Source organism: Microcebus murinus, chromosome 20 (genome assembly GCF_040939455.1).
Source record: "Microcebus murinus isolate Inina chromosome 20, M.murinus_Inina_mat1.0, whole genome shotgun sequence".
NCBI classification, from domain to species: domain Eukaryota; kingdom Metazoa; phylum Chordata; class Mammalia; order Primates; family Cheirogaleidae; genus Microcebus; species Microcebus murinus.
The window spans coordinates 41,883,475-41,902,349 of record NC_134123.1 but is presented as its reverse complement, the minus strand read 5'-3'; the positions used below and the strand labels follow the sequence as shown (position 1 = coordinate 41,902,349).

At 36.5% G+C, this 18,875-nt stretch overlaps 1 protein-coding gene across 1 annotated transcript; it reads right to left on the bottom strand.

Annotated features, from left to right (window-relative positions):
* Positions 1-441: 441 nt before the first annotated feature.
* Positions 442-18,791, bottom strand: LOC142862593 (uncharacterized). Its single transcript, XM_075995593.1, has 2 exons — positions 18,773-18,791; positions 442-1,718 (listed from the first exon to the last, which is right to left on the bottom strand). Exons 1-2 carry the CDS (start codon positions 18,789-18,791, stop codon positions 442-444), a joined length of 1,296 nt encoding a protein of 431 aa, XP_075851708.1.
* Positions 18,792-18,875: the final 84 nt, after the last annotated feature.

The following is an 18,875-nucleotide window of genomic DNA, read 5'->3' as shown; positions in this document are numbered from 1 at the left end:
GATGTTGAGCAATATTTGAGAATATATTGGAGCATTTCTTTCAGTGTAAGTTCTCCCATATCCGGTAAGATCTGTTGTAACTAAAGGTCTTGTCAGCAGTCTACATCATTATATTTTTCTTTAAGTTTCATTACTGTTGTGCATTTTAAGGCTAATACATTGGAAAAGCACTTACATATTCATTACATTTATCTAACTTTTATCTAGTATGATTTCTTTGATGTTGAATAAGATGTGAACAAATATTAAAGACTTTGCCACAAATCTCACATTCGTAAAATTTTTCAGTGATAGGAATTCTTTTATGTAGATTAAGGTGTGTCATTGGGAAAATGCTTTGCCACATTTCTCACATTTGTATGGTTTCTCTGCTCTATGGATTCATTTATGTAGAGTGAGGCCTTTTAGCTGGATAAAGGCTGTGCCAGATTCTATTCCTTTCTAGGGTTTCTCTCCAGTATGAATTCTTTTATGTTGAGTAAGGTGTGTGCACCAAGTAAAGGCTTTGCCACATTCTTCACATTTGTAGGGTTTCTCTCCAGTATGAATCCTTTTATGTCGAGTAAGGTTTGTGCACTGGGTAAAGGCTTTGACACATTCCTCACATTTGTAGGGTTTCTCTCCTGTATGAATTCTTTTATGTTGAGTAAGGTTTGTGTACCTGGTAAAGGCTTTGCCACATTCTTCACATTTGTAGGATTGCTCTCCAGTATGGATTCTTTTATGTATAGTAAGGTGTGTGCACTGAGTAAAGGCTTTGCCACATTCCTCGCATTTGTATCGTTTCTCTCCCATATGAATTCTTTTATGTAGAGTAAGTTTTGTACACTGGGTGAAGGCTTTACCACATTCTTCACATTTGTAGGGTTTCTCTCCATTATGGATTCCTTTATGTCGAGTAAGGTGTGTGCACCGTGTAAAGGTTTTGCCACATTCTTCACATTTGTGGGGTTTCTCTCCAGTATGTATTCTTTTATGTTGAATAAGGATTGAGGACTGGGAAAAGGCTTTGCCACATTCTTCACATTTGTAGGGTTTCTCTCCAGTATGGATTCTTTTATGTTGAGTAAGGTGTGTGCACCGTGTAAAGGTTTTGCCACATTCTTCACATTTGTAGGGTTTTTCTCCAGTATGTATTCTTTTATGTTGAGTAAGATGTGTGACCCGTGTAAAGGTTTTGCCACATTCTTCACATTTGTAGGGTTTTTCTCCAGTATGTATTCTTTTATGTTGAATAAGGATTGAGGACTGGGAAAAGGCTTTGCCACATTCTTCACATTTGTAGGGTTTCTCTCCAGTATGGATTCTTTTATGTCGAGTAAGGTGTGTGCACCATGTAAAGGTTTTGCCACATTCTTCACATTTGTAGGGTTTCTCCCCAGTATGTATTCTTTTATGTTGAATAAGGATTGAGGACTGGGAAAAGGCTTTGCCACATTCTTCACATTTGTAGGGTTTCTCTCCATTATGGATTCTTTTATGTCCAGTAAGGTGTGTGCACCGTGTAAAGGTTTTGCCACATTCTTCACATTTGTAGGGTTTCTCTCCACTATGGATTCTTTTATTTGGAGTAAGGTATGTGCACTGGTTAAAGGCTTTGCCACATTCTTCACATTTGTAGGATTTCTCTCCAGAATGGGTTCTTTTATGTCGAGTATGGTGTGTGCACTGGGTAAAGGCTTTGCCACATTCTTCACATTTGTAGACTTTTAAAATGGCTAATGTCCAAAACAAGAGACATAATAAGTGAGGACAAGAGTGTGCAGGAAATCCATCCCTGTAGACTGCTATTGATTATAAATGGATAGTGTCATCATACAGATTCGTTAAAAAATATAAATAATACAACTGCTTCATCATTCACCAATTCTACCTATGAGTATACTCATGTAAAATCAGTATCTGAAGAAGATTCTGCACCCCCATATATATTGCAGCATTATGCACGTTAGCCAAGAAAATGGAAACAAACTAAATGCCTGCTTTGATGAATAGAATAAAAAATGACTGTACAAACACCTACCATATAATATTACTAAGCCATGAAAATGATAAATATCCTGCCATTTCAACAACATGGATGGACATAGGAGGCATTATGCTAAGTAAAATCAGCCATTCCCAGAAAGATAAAAACTGCTATGGATAATTTTTTTTAAGCTGAATTTACAAAAGTAAAGGGTACAACAGTGGTTTCCAGGGTGTAGAGTAAGGAAAAATGAGGAGATTTTAGGGGTAAAATCTTTTAGTTATAAGATGAATAGATCTTGGAGATCTATTGTATGGCAACATGATTAGAGTTATTAATAATGTTTTATACACTTAAAATTTTTAAGACCATAGAACTCACTATTAATAAATGTTCTCACTATAATTAAATGATAAATATGTGAGATGATGGATATGTTTATTACATTAATTATATTGTTTTACCATTCATACACACATCAGATCACTACAGTGTGTACAATAAATTTATGCAGTTATACAAATATTATTTGTGGAGACTTCCACCCATTAAGCACCCCACACACAGAAATATATGCACACACACACATATAAGTGACACATTTCTGATGCTACTAAATAGTAGGAAATTATGGAACATAAGTTATGAAAGTATTATATATCAATTGGGAGTATAAATATATTCAGTTATTTGAAGCACTGAATGAGACAGTGTATTTAAGAATTATAATTATATAAGGTGAACAGAGAAAATAAACTATATTATAGTTTGGGTATTTGGGTATAATAAAGGAGAAATTTTACCCTCATTTTATACTAGAAAAAGATTATTTTAAGTCAAATAACATTAGATATTTTTACATTTAAGAAGAGGATATGCATTTGTATAAAATTAGTGAATCTGACTTTCTATAGGATTGGCTCTGAAAATGTAGAATTGGAAATCATGATGCAGAAAATATAAATATCTTTCCCTAGTGTTTCTTGCATTCCAGAAACAAATCCCAACATCTTCACTATTCCCCTTTACACATTTCAGAAATGAGGCATCAAAAGGAACTTAAAACATGGACCTGGTCATGGAGGATCACCCTTATAATCCCAGCACTTTGGGAGACCAAGCAAGAAGGAAGCCAGGATCTTGATACTAGCCCTAGCAACATGAGGAGACTCCATTTATATAAGAAAATAATAATAACAAAATGGTAGCTCATGCCCATAGGTCTAGTTACTTGGAAGACAGAGGTTGTATGATCTCTGGAGCCCATAGGTTTGAGGTTGCAGTGAGCTATGATCAGTCACTGTACTCCAGAAAGAGCAGGAGAGCGAAAAGCTATCAAAAGATGGTTTAATGTCATGGTCTTCAAAATATGCACAGATAGTCATTTAACTCCTAACCAATAGAAATGCTAATAGATAATGTATTCCCTTATAAGCCATGACAAGAAGTTTGGCTCTCACTGATTTCTAAGGAAGATCACTGCATGGGTAGAGTTCTTAGAGAGTTTAAGAGCGTGGGACAGAAGATGTCCTTCTAAAAATCATTTCCAAAGAGCAGAATATTCAAACCTACTTTTTAATATCTGCCTTCCTCCTTGAGTTTTGGCTCTCTAACATTTGTTAGTCTGCTTCACTGAATCTCACCTACCTGGATATTTAGCTGTTGTTTCCTCTTTCTTCATAATCCAGGGTTCTATCTTTCGCTCCAGGCATGTGATCAGCTCTGGCTTTGACTTGGCAAGACCTGTTTCATTAGAGAAATTTCACATGACTCTTGCTGAAGAGTTTCCAATTACTAATGCAGTACTATCCTTAGTAGAGAGAACATTAGTGAAGATTCTAGAAAATTCTTTTGCAACATATTGCTTTCTCACAGACTCTGTAGAATGATAAAAATTGATCTAATTTATGACTAGAGCACCAATTCCCGCTAGCGCCAAATAAATAAGGGTTGGAAATTCTATTCCAAGGTGCAGACAACAATTTTATACCCTGATTTCTAGAGTAACCACTAATCTGGTGTGAAATCCCAACCAAGGAAAGACTCAAAATAACATGAGACATCTAATGATTTTATTTTATGCCAAAATCTTCAAATTTTCTTTAAAAGCATGGATATGAAATTCATTCACGTTGCTTTACACAGAGGTTGAACTAGTTTGCAGTCCCACCAGCAGTGTAGGAGTGTTCTTCTGTCTCTGCATCCACGCCAACCTTTGCTGTTTGGGGACTTTTTGATTACATTGAGAACTTTTAAATAAGTAAATATATATACACATATATACGTACATACATATGTTGAGAATGTAGAGAAATTGAAATGCTGCCATGTTATTCTGCACCTTGGATTCTAATATTATACAAAATAGATATACAACAGATCAGAAAATAAAAATACAGAAAGAATAAAATGATTTGCATTTCCCTGATGATCAGAGATGTTGAACATACTGCAATGAGATATCACTTATCTCCAGTGAGAATGACCTTCCAGTAAAAAGTCCCCTAACAATAAATATTGGCATAGATTTGGAGATGGGAACACTCCTACACTGCTAGTGGGACTGCAAACTGATTCAGCCTCTGTGGAAAGCAATATGGAGAAACCTCAAAGCGATACAAGTAGATCTACCATTTGATCCAGCAATTCAATTACTGAGTGTCTACCCAAAAGTTCAAAAGTCATTTTATGAAAAGACACCTGCACTTGAATGTTTATAGCAGCACAATTCACAATCGTGAAGCTATGGAAACAACCCAAGTGCCCGTTGATTCATGAATGGATTAATAAAATGAGGTCTATGTATACCACGGGATACTACTCAGTTTTAAGAAACAACGATGATATAGCACCTCTCGTATATTCCTGGATACAGCTGGAACCCATTCTACTAAGTGAAGTATCTCAAGAATGGAAAAACCAGCACCATATGTACTCACCAGCAAATTGGTATTAACGGATCAACACTTAAGTGGACATATAGGAGTAACATTTATCTGGTGTTGGGAGGGTGGGATGGGGGAGGAGGGGATAGGTATATACAACGACAATGTGTAAGATGTGCAACGTTTGGGGATTGGACATGTTTGAAGCTCTTATTTGAGGGGGGAGGGGGGCATGGGCAATATAAGTGACCTTTACACTTGTATCCCCATAACATGATAAAATATAAATAAATAAAATAAAATAAAATAAAATTTATTCATGTAAAGTAGAAACTTTTAAGAAACTATTAATAAAAAAAGAATGGCCTTAATGTGGAATAGAAATTCTGTATATAAGTGATCCTCACCAAGGGAGACCAGGTTTCCATAGTTCTCTAACATCACATCCCTATACAAATTCCGCTGAGCATTGTCAAGGCATGCCCACTCCTCTGGAGAGAATTCTACAGCCACATCCTGAAATGTCACCATCTCCTGTAAAAAGACACATATTTCCCAAGTGGCCATAGAGAGAGTTATTCACTTGACTACAAGGAAAATGAGTTGTGAGAACTGTTTCTGACACATGAAGTACTGGAATTATCCAATAAGATATTCTCTAGCACATTGATATTCTTGAACGTATTCTCTTATCTGCTGGAATGAGGATCAAAAAAGATGTATGAATCTGTGTGCATATGATTCTGCTATGGATGATAAAGTATTTAATACAAAATTAAGGGCCCTACTACAGTAATGTAAATGTATGGGTGTTATATTTATATCACATCAATAAATTGTGCATATTTCTCACATACAGGATCATAGAGAGTTAGAAGGTATCACATAATTTTTACAAGTACAGTAAAGAACTGGAGATTTTGTTAAAATACAGCTTCTGATTCAGTCGATCTGGGGTGGGGTCTGAATCTCTGCATTTCACATAATATAACTACTGACAACAATGCTTCTTGCCTAAGGAGAGTATTTTGTCAATATCCAGTAAGTGGTAGACTTTGAATATATCTCAGTTCATCTGAACAGAACACAGATAATATCCCTCAGTTTTCAAAGCAAGGTATAAGAAGAAATTAGAGCTTCTAGATTAAATGTGATGGCTCATGCACATCAGAAAGTAAATCTCCACAAGACCCTTAATGATAAACAAAAAAACAATTAACTTTATATTGGATGAATCTGTCAGAAAGCATGTTAAGCAAGTGAATGAAATTAGCATAACTTTAGCAGAATGAATTGGTGTTAGGCATTGTTGCAAAGAGGAGGATACAAAATGACTGCTGGGATGGTAGTGGCCAACAATATGTAACCATGAAGAATCATCAGATTTATGCAAATTTCAGATACAGATACTTCCCATGTTTTGTTATCTTTAATAATGTATGTAAACACTTTAGCATCATACGGAGCAAGTCTTTTATTTTATACTTTTTCCATAATTTTCTGGTTATCCTAGGCAATCAATGCTTTCTTCTTTCTGAACTTTCCTAATAATATATTACGTAGAGATGATGAAGCATCCAGTTCAAACTTTGAGAGTACTTGTTTCCTTTCCTCACTCAAATCTAAAAACTCTATCCTATTCCCAATGGGAATCTCACAAATTCACACTATTCTATCTTGACCTGTCACGATGGAAACATTTTTAATATTACATGTCATATATTTCTTATGAAACATGGTTATTGTAGTAACAAGCTTGTGGGAGAGAATATACAGCAGGCTCTCTTATATAGGGAGGAAGGATTTCCCAGAGAACCTTGACTACCATAAGAAGAAAAAAAAATGTAGTTACAAAACTTATTAGGCATAAACATCAGAAGTAAAGAAGGAAAGGTTTACAAGTTCAAAAAATTAAACTTCTACAAGGCTTTCTGGAAGAAATAGTGGACACAACCCCCCAATCTGGGATACACTTACCTGAAAACCAGTCATTTCTTCTTCCTCTTCTCCTACTCTGAAATGTCTTAGCAGGTGAGATTGTGTGGAACAATTAAAATTAAATCTTGAGACTTCCCTTAATGGAGTCAGCACAATTTCTTTCCTTTTTCCACAACCCTCACAAGTAGGAGGAACATAAAATGCAGAAGGACTACACTCACTTATTCTTGGTCACAGGAAACAATTAGCTATGATCAGCTCATTCAGGGAGACCAAAATGAGAGGTTCTCCTGTCTTTTCTTCTGGTTACCTTCTCCGGCTACAGGTGCCAATAGTTTCTGCTACAGGAATTGGAATCTGGGCCACACTGATCTGCCTCTACCAAACCTTAGAGAGCAGAACCTGTGACTTCCCTTGAGAACAAAGGTTAAACTCAATTCTCATGAATATATGCAGGAGTGCTAATACTTGACCCTGGTATCAAATTAGAATTATTTGGAGCACAATTAAAACCACATGGATGTTCCCACCCAGCCCAGCAGGCAGGTGATGGTGTTTCTTCAATCTAGCCAGGTTATCCTAATTCAAAGCCTTGGCTGAGGTAATTACATTAAAATTATCTCAGAAACATCACTGTGAATATAAATCATGTGGTACTGTGGGCCTCATTCTAAGAAATGTCTGCTGTTGTGGAAGGGGTACATTAATTGGGTTCTTTGTCAGGTCCCCTTTTAGTGCTGATGTTGCTCAACGTAGGTCCATTATTAGTGGCACTCAGGTAGAGACAGCAAGCACAGCATACATACTGCCTTTTCCCCAGACTCATCATTACACATACTTAATACCAAAGTGAAGAGCAGCATAATGCAGTGTCTACTGAGCATGTGCTATGTGCTCAGAAGTATGGTTTGTTGCACTGTGAGGAAGCCTTTACATTGTGTGATTTAATTCTTACTATACCAGAAAAGGTGAGTAGTAAGTGTCCAATAATTCACAGAAAATTTAGATGTAGTGCCAGCCTTTCTATTCTTCTCACACTACTATAATACAACACTAGAAGATCTAGAAATTGTTTACACTCACCCCAAAAGGGTCCTTTAAAAGTCAACTTACAAGTCCATGTTTATCTCTTACAGTGAGGCACACGTCTCCCTTGAGTTTTTAATACATACTCAATACAAAGTATGTCCCTGTCTTGTGAATTCAAGGTTGAGGTAAGGTCTAGTTTGTATTGACCTTTTGTATTCTTTGCATTTACAGAGAGGGAAGGAAAACAGGAAGAGAAATTACTTTTTTGGTCATGCTGTAATGCTTTCTGAGGAACCACAGACTTTGGATTCTGAATTCAGAGCTTCAGATTTAGGTCTCTAGAGAGGCATGGATTCAGTAGGACTCACTGCACATTTCCGGGAATTTGGGCAAGAAGAGAAGGTAGAAAGGGAGTTTATGTGTCCAACCCAGTGCACATTATCTTGTTCCCATTTGTATCTGGGCCCCATGGTCTCTGTATCTATTTCAATTCTAAAGATGTGAGATGCGTTTAGAGAAAGGATAGAACTACTTATTAGCTATTTGGTGTAAATCTACACTAGCCTTGGAGGCAGATGCAGTGACAGCAATAATTCTCAAAGTAGCTGCTATTAATACACCAATAAATCTTTTTGTATAATTAAGAATGTGGGTTTATCCAAACCATGTATTGCTGGGGTTTACTACCAAATTCTATTCATTTTAACAGGTAACCACAGTCCTGTTCTAGCTTTAACGTTATAAAGTGTTTCCTTATGAGGATTGAATTTTCTGGAATAATTTTAATTCTGGAAAGTGTTCCCAAAATATTAAAAGTCAAGAGTCTCCAAATAAGAAAACCTCTCCACAAACTTAAAAGGGAATTAAAAGGAAACACTTTTATTACTGAATTAAAGCAGAATGTGATGTGCACAGTGCCAATCCACTGAGAGATTTCAAAGGCACACATAAAGTCGTTACTTAACATAGCTAAGCAAATCATAACTTTACATACATGTTGTCTAGATAAATAATAATTAGCTTTCAAGAAAGAAGAAAGAATACTAGACAGCCCTATTTGTTGTTACGGGTGCACCGTAAACTCACTTGGTAATTAGTGAGACTCTTTTTTTTGGTAATTGGTTAAATTCAAATAAAAATCAAGTGTCTTAAGTCAATGCAGGAGGAGATAATTTTGCAACTTAAAGCTAGGTGCTCACTGAGATTATGATCCCATTTTCATATGGAAATTGTGGGATAGGGAACTATCTTCCTTGATATTTCATTTTGAAGAGATGTTTTAGTTTCAGATAAAGCATTTCTTAAGAAAAAAAACATTTTAAAAATCTTTAAAAAGTATTTAGATGTCTTAGGCAAATAGTTAGGATCTCTGGCTCTTCTTGGTTCAATGGTGCCCTGTTTTGGTGTTGTTCCCAGAAATGCTCCACCTGGGGAGATGGCTAAGGCTGCCATTCGATTTCAGTGCTGCTCCACCCTTAATTCAACCCTGAATCACTTCTAGACCTGAGGAAGGAGTGAATGCTTGATCAATCTAGTGTTTCCCTAGCCAAGGCATAATAAGATTTGCAAGTTGACTTAGGGTATCCTAAGGATAATTAATATGTCATTAGCTTTAATCTGCATTGCAGTTCACCTTCCACCATGAGCTTTCTTAGTGGGATATCCCATAGTGTGATGAAATTTTCAGGACACCTTTTGAATATTTGAAAAGAACCTACACCCCTGAAGATATAAATTCTGATGAAATAAAATTAATGAGCATGTTAGCATTTAAAGTAAAACAATTAAAACCACCCAAGAGCCCGTCAACACAGGAGTGGATTATTAATATTTGGTATATGTATACAATGAAATATTACTCAATTTTGACAGTGAGCTAGCACTGCTTATATTTTCCTGGATTGAGTGAGTCCTTTATCAAAAGTGAAGTAACACAAGATCAGAAGAATGGACTGCACATGCACTCGCCATGAAATTGGTACTGAATGATTGACACTACGGTGCACAAATGGTGGTAGTGTTCACCAGGAATTTGGGTGTTTGGGGATAGACCCACATCTGAAAGACGCCTTGATCATCATGGAGCAGAATGGCATGCCTCTAAGCTTTGCTAGGGAGAGGCAAAGATATATAATGTGACTAAAATATTTGTACTCTCATATTTTCTTGAAATAAAAAAAATAAAAATACAAACCATACATCTTTTCTAAACTTCATAAAAATACACAATATTGAGTCACAAAGCAAATAGAAAGGTCAATCAAGTAATCATTTCAAAGTAACTTAAGCTAAAATTTCAAGCATATTTAAAAATTATAAATATATCAATAAATGTTGATTGAGAATCTCATGCCAGGAAGTTAGGGTTAGGGTGACTTTAGGGTAAATTTATAATTTAGGAAAAATTGTACATAAAAAATATAAATTATTATATTGACTATAATCGTACCATTGGAAGATTACTACATTTTAATAGATATTATTATGTAAGGATACCATGGTTCTTCTATTTAGAAGTCTATGAATTTTAAAAAAGGCACAAACTGATACTTTGTACCCTTTGATTTTCACTTTCCTAATCCCACTCTCTGTGGTGACCACACTTCCTACTATGAAATCAGCTTTATTTAGATTCAACAGATAAGTGAGATCATACAGTGTTTGTCTTTCTGTGCCTAGGTTACTTTACTCAGCATCATGTCCTTCAGTTCAAAACATGTTGTCACAAATGACAGAATTTCATTCCATTTGAAGGCTCATTGTGTAACTGCACCTCATTTTCTTTATCCATTCATGTGCTGGTGGACACTTAAGCTGCTTCTATACCTACAATAGAATGAATATTATTATAAAGAATATGGGAGGACAGATATGTCTTCTACATACTGGTTTTGCTTCAATTGAATATGCATGAAGAAATGGGAGTGATGGATCATATGGTAACTCAATTTTCATTGTTGAGGAATCTCTATACTATTTTCTACATTGGCTGTAATGAGAAAATAGATTTTTAAGACTCAGAAGGGAGGAGGATGATTGGGATTGTTCAATCAAATCTTATCTACTGGGTGAAACCTATATTCGTTGAATGAATGATACACTAAATGTCCTGAATTTAACACTATATAATTCATACATTCATCAAGGAAAAAAACTCTACTGGCACCCCCTAAATTTATTGAAATACAAATAAATTTGGCTGCCCTAATTTATATTCACAGCAACAATATTCAAGGTTTTCCTTTTCTCCTCATCCTCAGCAGCACTTAGCATTCTCACATATTGAGAGTAGGCATTCTCACAGGTATGAGGTAATAGTTCATTGTGGCTTCAACTTTCATTTCCATGATGATTAGATAGGTTGAGCATTTTGGCATATATCTGTTGAATATTCATTTCTGTCTTTTGAGAAATGTCAATTAGTTTTATCATATCTTTCCCCAAGTAGGCCTAGATAAAATCATCACACTGTGTCTGATATATACATATACAATTATTTGTCAATTCAAAACAAAATATATAGCAAAATAAATAACAATGACCAAATAAGATGATTGCATAGGAATAAGAAATGGATATTTGATATAGTTCACAAATAAGCCACATTCCATATATATTCTATTGGAGTACAAATACAGAAATGAATAAAAGGAAGAAAATGACCCATTTACATACCAACTTTCAAGACAGGATCATTTCTTTCTGTATATTGATCTGTTCCTCAAAATATTTGGCTTTATAGTTAAATGCATATGAATATGTCTCTCTCTATATGGCAAATCCCACCATTTCAATGAATATGTTCCCTTGTTTTAGATTTGGATTTTCAGTGGAAAGTTAAATATGGTATATTCCCTATTTTCTAAAAAGAATCCTGAGGGATCTGAAGATGTTCCCGTTCATTTCATTTTTGTCATGCCCTTTGGCTTTAGTTTCAGTAAATAATAACATTTGCATTTCACCATCATTTACTAAGGAATCATGAAAAAGTTCTAGAATATGACACTTGCCACATTGAAAGAGAGATCATAATCACTGTTGAATTTGAACATGTACTTTTGAAATATTTTTCCTTAAGTTCTAGAAATTGAAATCCTCTCACAATTACAGTAAACATTCTTAAGAACTAAATACAATAAAAAAATTCAGTGTTTAGTTACAGTAGACAGTTTTCAAGAGCTAAATAGCAACATGTAGTTAAAGGCTACAGTTTATACTACAGCATGGATACTAAACTTTTTCAGTATTGAAGAATGTTCTCTTGGATGCCTAGCAAAAACCAGCCACTGGGAGAGACAATACTGGCCTATACATAAGACAAACCCACAAGGCAGCCAAACAAGTTTAGCAAAAGAATGACCTACACTCAAGAGTGTACATGGTAACAGAAGAACAAAATCTACATTCATCCATTCAGGTCATAATTCCTACTGCACTGGAGAAAACATGGGAAACAAAGCAGAGAAGGCTCCCAGGCTCCCTGAGCTTTCATTCTGTTTTTGGTGATTTACACAAAATATAATTTCAGGTAAATGCAGCTGTGAGGGAGAGAACTAAAGCAGGATAATTGGAGGGAGCATTAAAGGTGGGGTGGGGTATGGGTGATGTCCCCCTAGGGAGATCCATCTGAGCAGGGGCCTGGATGAAGGTAGTGAGTGCACTGTGTGAGGATATGTGGGAAGAACCTGAGTGTGAGCTTGGTGAGTTGTGGCTCCAGTGGAGTGAGTTGGGTGGTGAGTAGAATGAAATGGACAGAGGTCAGTAGAGATCAGGGGACCCTATACTTTTTATCTCAAACTCCTACCAGTAAAAAACTTTGGGGCATGCACCCATAATTCATGCATATAGAGAGTCTTTATTTACTATTATCAGTATATTAGCAAAGCAGCATCACTACATTTAAGGATACAAGTAAACAACAATACAAGTTCTGGTATTCTCTCACTTTACCCCAATGTATCATTTGCCTAGGGGACATTAAGTGAGTGATGGTGCTTCCTTATAAAGTCTCAAAGTTGCCAGAAGGGTTTAATTAAACTGCTTGTATGGACCAAATGTTTGCCATTCAGCATGTAGCAAAGCTTCTTCACAGCAGAAAGCCCCTGTAAGTAATGCAAATACTTCCATAACCAAGCCATTTGGAAAGACGCTGTATAGCATACTTAGAAATACCACTTTTGGGCAAATCAAGCTCCTCCACTGCTGTATAACTTTCAACAAGTTCTTTATGCTTACTGACTCTCACTTTTTTCATTTGTAAACTGGGAATTAGACTTAATTTTTTCCCTGAATTTAGTGACTATGGGCTCCTAAGGAAAACCCAGTAAGTTATAAGTAAAAACACACACTACATTTTATCTCTGTAATCAGGCTTCTCTGGACTATAGTTAACTAGGCACAGGAGTTGGAAAAGGAGTTCAGGAAGAAAAATAATCAATGTTTGTATAGGTAAACTAGTAAAAAATGGCATGGCGAATTTAGGAAATCCATTTATTTGTAAATGGTGAGAGAGCATGGGACATGTGTAGGATCCTTCAGCAGTGGCTGGTGCAGAGTAGATACTTAGACATTTATGAAAGTAACACAGGTGGAGTGATGGAGGGGAGTGTGGGAGGAAACTGTGCAGGAATCAGAGCCTGATCCAAATTAGGTTTATATACTGATTCTGATAGCACAGAAACTGTGGGGGCCTCTGAAGAAGTTTATGGAAGAATTGAGGTGATAAAATCAGCATTCTAGAAATCCTCTAGCTAGTAGAGTTTTAGGGGATGAGTTGGAGGGGCCAAATTGCAGGGGAAAAGAACAGTGGGAACCCATCAGACCAATCAACCTGGCACTGACTAGGCCCTGCTGAGGCTTTGGTATTGAGGAAGGAGAGAGGCAGATTGAGGTAATATTAGAGGTGAGATGATCTGCACAATGGTGTCTTTTTCTGAGGTAGGAACAGATGGGTCAGGTAAGAGAAATGTTAAGGAATCCATGGGATTTATGCGTAGTTAAGAATATGGAGTAAAGGATAGGTGTTGACAATGACACTTAGCCTTCCAAATTAAGAGGGTGAATGATTGTGCTGTCTTTTACTGTGACAATATGTCCTGAAGTATCACAGGGGGCTGTGAAAGAAGCTGCAGAGTGAGCTTACCTTTCTACCTGGTAAGTGTGAGTTTCCTATGGGTTGCCCAGGGCAGACAGCTGAGAGGTGCTTTGGTGTGTGGACCTGAAGCTGCATTTTAGCACTTGTAGCATTTAGGGGTGCTGATGTGACAAGATGAGATAAAGCTCCTTAAGGCGTGTGCACAGTGAAGAGGGGAGGGTAAGGTTGTTTTATCAGGGGAGCAACACAGCACTAGAGGCTACTATCTCTGAACTTTCAAAGATCTAAGATATCAGAAGGCTGATATAAAATCTCTAGCTTATTAGCCATTTCAGTATGAGTGTTAACTATAGTTGATAGTCACAGATTAACCACTTTGGTACAAGTGTCAACTATAGTTGATAGCCACAGATGAACGTGCACAGGTGAGCATCATAATTATAGTTGGTAGCCACAGATGAAAACTCACAGCTGAGCATCGATTATAGTCGATAGCTACAGATGAACATGCACAGCGACTTTAGCTGACAGCCATGATAGGAAGGTGCACAGCCGAGCATCAACTAAACCGACCACCATGACATCACTTTTCTGATTTTTCATTTATCAAGATAAAATTGTGAACATTTAAAAATAAGGTAATGAAAACATATATGTATATGTTACCTATTCTGATTTACATTACAAGTAAAGCTCCCTGTAAAGTAAATCAAGATTTCAGTGCTTTCAAGCTTTCCTCATCACACAAGAGCAAAATGGATTCGTCCTCAATGCAAAGCACAAACTATCATGCAGACTATGACTTCCGCCTGTGGGCAAGGTTTCATGACTGGTGAACACCATACTGAAGTGGTTAAAAACAAACAAAAGTACAAAAAAAAATGAAACATAAAAATCTTGCAAACTATAATTTTTTCCAAAGAAATATTCTTAAAAGCCATTCTGCTCTTTTCCTACAACAAAATTACTGAATGATGATGTGGATGACTTTTCATATAGCTAATATGTCTAATGTAATGTGGGAAGAGACCACTTCCAATTTATTATTCTCAAAGTCTATGAAAGAGGTTGGGGTGTGTGAAAATGCATCTTCGATTTCACTAGTACCTGCAACACCCATCCCTCAGCCTCTGACTCCTCCTTCCTGGGGTGTTCTCCCAACTCTTGCCCATTCTACACCTCAGCACATCCCTCATTTTTCAGGGAAATTCCTGTAATACTCAGTGTAGACATTATGGGCTAGTAGTCCCTTGTGGTACTTTTCCCAATAGATTTAGCTCTTTTTAAATTTTTTTTTTATTTCAGCATATTACAATGGTAAAAATGTTTAGGTTATGTACATGGCCTTTGTCTCACCTGAGTCAGAGCTTCAAGTGTGTCCATCCCCAAGATGGTGAGCACTGCAGCCATTAGGTGTGTATATACCCATCCCCTCCGCATCCTCCCATTAGACCAACACCCAATGAATTTAGTTGTGATGAACATTATCTTAGATCACCTTCTCCTTCTAGTGTGCCATGGTGGCCTTGCCTCTGGTTGATCCAGTCCAGGGCTCTCTCAGTACTCTCTGGCAGTTGACCTGCTCTAGGGTCTTCTGCTATCTCCAGAAAAAAGCATTCATGTGCTACTCCTCTGCTGGGGTGGACCTCAAAGAGGTCACTCACTTCACTGTCAGCATCCTTTCCACCATGTTCTCACCTCCCAGGATCTTATTTCATGTCCCACCCTCTTCTAGCTCCAATCACATGCCCTGGCTTCTGAGGACCTGCCTTGTTACTAGAACTTCCCCTGAATACTGCCAGTAAAGATCTTGCTGTGTAGGGCAAATCCACACGTAATGGACATAATATTGGACCTCAGCTTGGGTATTTATATTTTTAAAAAGATTTTGGGAGAGATCTAAAACCTCTCCCACTTTTAAACAGATACCTAGAATCAAAACCCTCTAGGACTATCTGATAAAACTAAAAATGAAAACAAAAATGGGGGTTTCATGCTTGAGAAAACATTCTGGCCAATGTGGCCAATATCACCAATGTGATAATACAGACAGAATAACCCTGTCCTATTCTGAATCACTTGGTGACTATATAGGTAATTTCAAATTGTTAATTGTGGTAAAATACACCCAATATAATATTTACCATCTTACACTTGTTAGGTATGCAGTACAGTAGTATTAAGCATATTCACACTATGTGAAAGAAATTTCGAGAACTTTTTTTCCAGAACACCGATTAAACATAACTCCACTTCTCCATCCAGTCCCTGGCACAACCATTTTAATTTTTGCTTCTATGAATTTGATTCTTCTAGATACTTTGTGTAACATAGTTTAATTTTTTAAACAGACAATAAGAAAAGTATCTCCAACAGAGAGAAAGAAGAAACCCCTGGTTTTATAAGTACCTAAATACTGACTTTAAGGCCTGTGATTTTCCTCACTGCATTTTTATTCATTCATTTATTAATTCAGGAAGCAATGTGTGCTAGAATGTGTTTAGGACTGAAAAAGACAGTGTAGAACATATGAGCTTTGTAGATATTTATGCAGTTTTAAAAGTCCAAAAATCTATTCCATAATTCCTCCCTTATCACTTCCTGCTGTTTTACCTGAAGGCTTCTTCCCTCCCATTTTGAACATCTGTCTGGAGAACATACAACAATTTTTTTCAGATTTTATGGCAGTGGCTGGTGCATAGTAGATACTTAGACATTTTTATGTTTATTTGTGCTATGCTCTACCTGAAATCTATAGGTACTTTATTAAATGCATTTTTATATGTAAGCTACTTAAAATAAACAAATATATCTGATCAATCTCTGCATTACTAATGCCTGACACAGTATGGAGATGTGTGTGTTGGGTGTGTGCTGGCTGACTGTGTGACAAGTCAGCACTGTACTTTTATTCTTCTGCTTATATCATTACATAAACCAAGTGGTTTAAAAAAATCAATAGATTAAACAAAATTATCTTTTAATAAAACTAATACTTTTGTTTTAAATCATTTTTATTAAACATTTTTGTGTGGAATTGTTTCTCTTTCATTCCATTGATGCTGTTTAGTTGGCTGTTGATGGTTTAGAGCAGGTATGGTGAAGGCAAATTTTTTTCTATCAGATATTTGCAAAAGGATAGTAAAAACAGTCTTTTGAATCTATTATAATATTCCAATCCTTAGCCAAAAACCTTTAGATAAATTTTAATATCAGTTCCAGTATTTATAAGTCCAACAAAAGATTTGTCATTTAGCTTAATTTCTAATTGAAGTTTTTGGTCATTAATAAAGTTTGCCAATATACTTTTGTTCTAGTACTTCCAAAACCTCCTTGTCTTAAAACATTAGTTTTTTAAATTTGCATATTAATAGCAGAAGTTGTGCAATACAGTCTTTAACCTGAATAACATAATCAGAAGTGAAACTCATCATAACTGAAACTTCATTCAAATAAGCTGAATCAATTATACCTAAATGTATTATTACTCTTTTTAATGTAACAGTAATGTGACCAAATTATTAACTAATATTAATGTGCTTGTAAAATCAGGCCAAATATATCTATATTTATATATATCTCAGTAGATGGTGTTAAGAGTCCATTCTCACAAGATGATCTTTGTTCTCTGAAATTACCTTTTGGGCCAAGAGTCTCAGCCAAAGTTCCATTTTAAATGTCTGATCAGACCTTTTGGCAATTTCTTAAAAGTTTTTTCAGCAGCCAGGTGCTCCCCTTGGGCCATAAGGTGCCATTGGGGTGCGGTGCTGAGAGCTGGTCCTGGGCTGCCTGGCTGAGCATGGCCACAGCCTGGGTGGCTCAGCAGCCATGGCAGTGGTGGCACCATGCTGTTTAATTTTGCTGGACATAAAGCTGCTGGCATTTAGAATTAACATTATTAAAAGCCAATATATGTAAAGTGATATTTCTTAAATTAGGAGGACTTACTATTTCTTGAACATGATATTTCTTGCAATTTAGCAATTAAATCTATGTAAGTTTCATTAACATTTTGTTTAACATTTATATAGGAAGATACACCCTAAGAGAAGCTATCTTTTCCCTACTTTAATACAGTACTGTTGAATTTCAGAAATAGCCTGATCATATTTTAATTGTGCATTAATGTCAAACCAGTATTCCTGGCCCATAATTTGAGTCAGAAAATTTTATTCGTGGGTCTGTAGACCCATTTAGCTAGGGTTGCTGATGGATCTTTTCCCTGCACCAAGTGGTGAACTATAAAAATTTAGGTGAAGATATAACTGTTTGCACAAAAGATTTCCAATCGCAAGGGATTAACAGTTCTAATTGAGCCAATTATTTAATCGAACTCTTTGTGTAATGACAGTTTGTGATGGCTGGGAGCAGTGGCTCACACCTGTAATCCTGGCACTCTGGGAGGCCAAAGCAGGAGGATCACTCAAAGTCAGGAGTTTGAAAGCAGCCTGAGCAAGAATGAGACTGTGTCTGTATTAAAAATAAAAACAAATTAATCAGCCAAATAAAAATATATAGAAAAATAAGCAGGGCATTGTGGCATATGCCTGTAGTCCCATCTACCAGGGAGGCTGAGGCAGAAGGATTGGTTGAGCCCAAGAGTTTGAGGTTGCTGTGAGCTAGGCTGATGCCAGGGCACTCTAGCCCAGGCAACAAAGTGAGAGTGCTGCTTTTGTCATTCCATTTGTCAGTCATAAGCAAGGGAACTCTGATATTTACCAGCAGGTTCATAATCCAGCATAGAACATGAAAAGGGCTTTAATGCTTTTATTTGAAGCTAAAGACACCTGGACTTTCTGGTGCTGATCATTATGTTATGGAAGAGACTAACAAGGTATGTGGTGCTCACTGTCTCACCTCCGGCCACTGTGAGCATCGAAAACAGGATTGCATCTAAAATCACTAATGAAATTTTCCATCAAAAAGTGGCCATGATCCCTGAGATTCCTCTAGGGAGAAT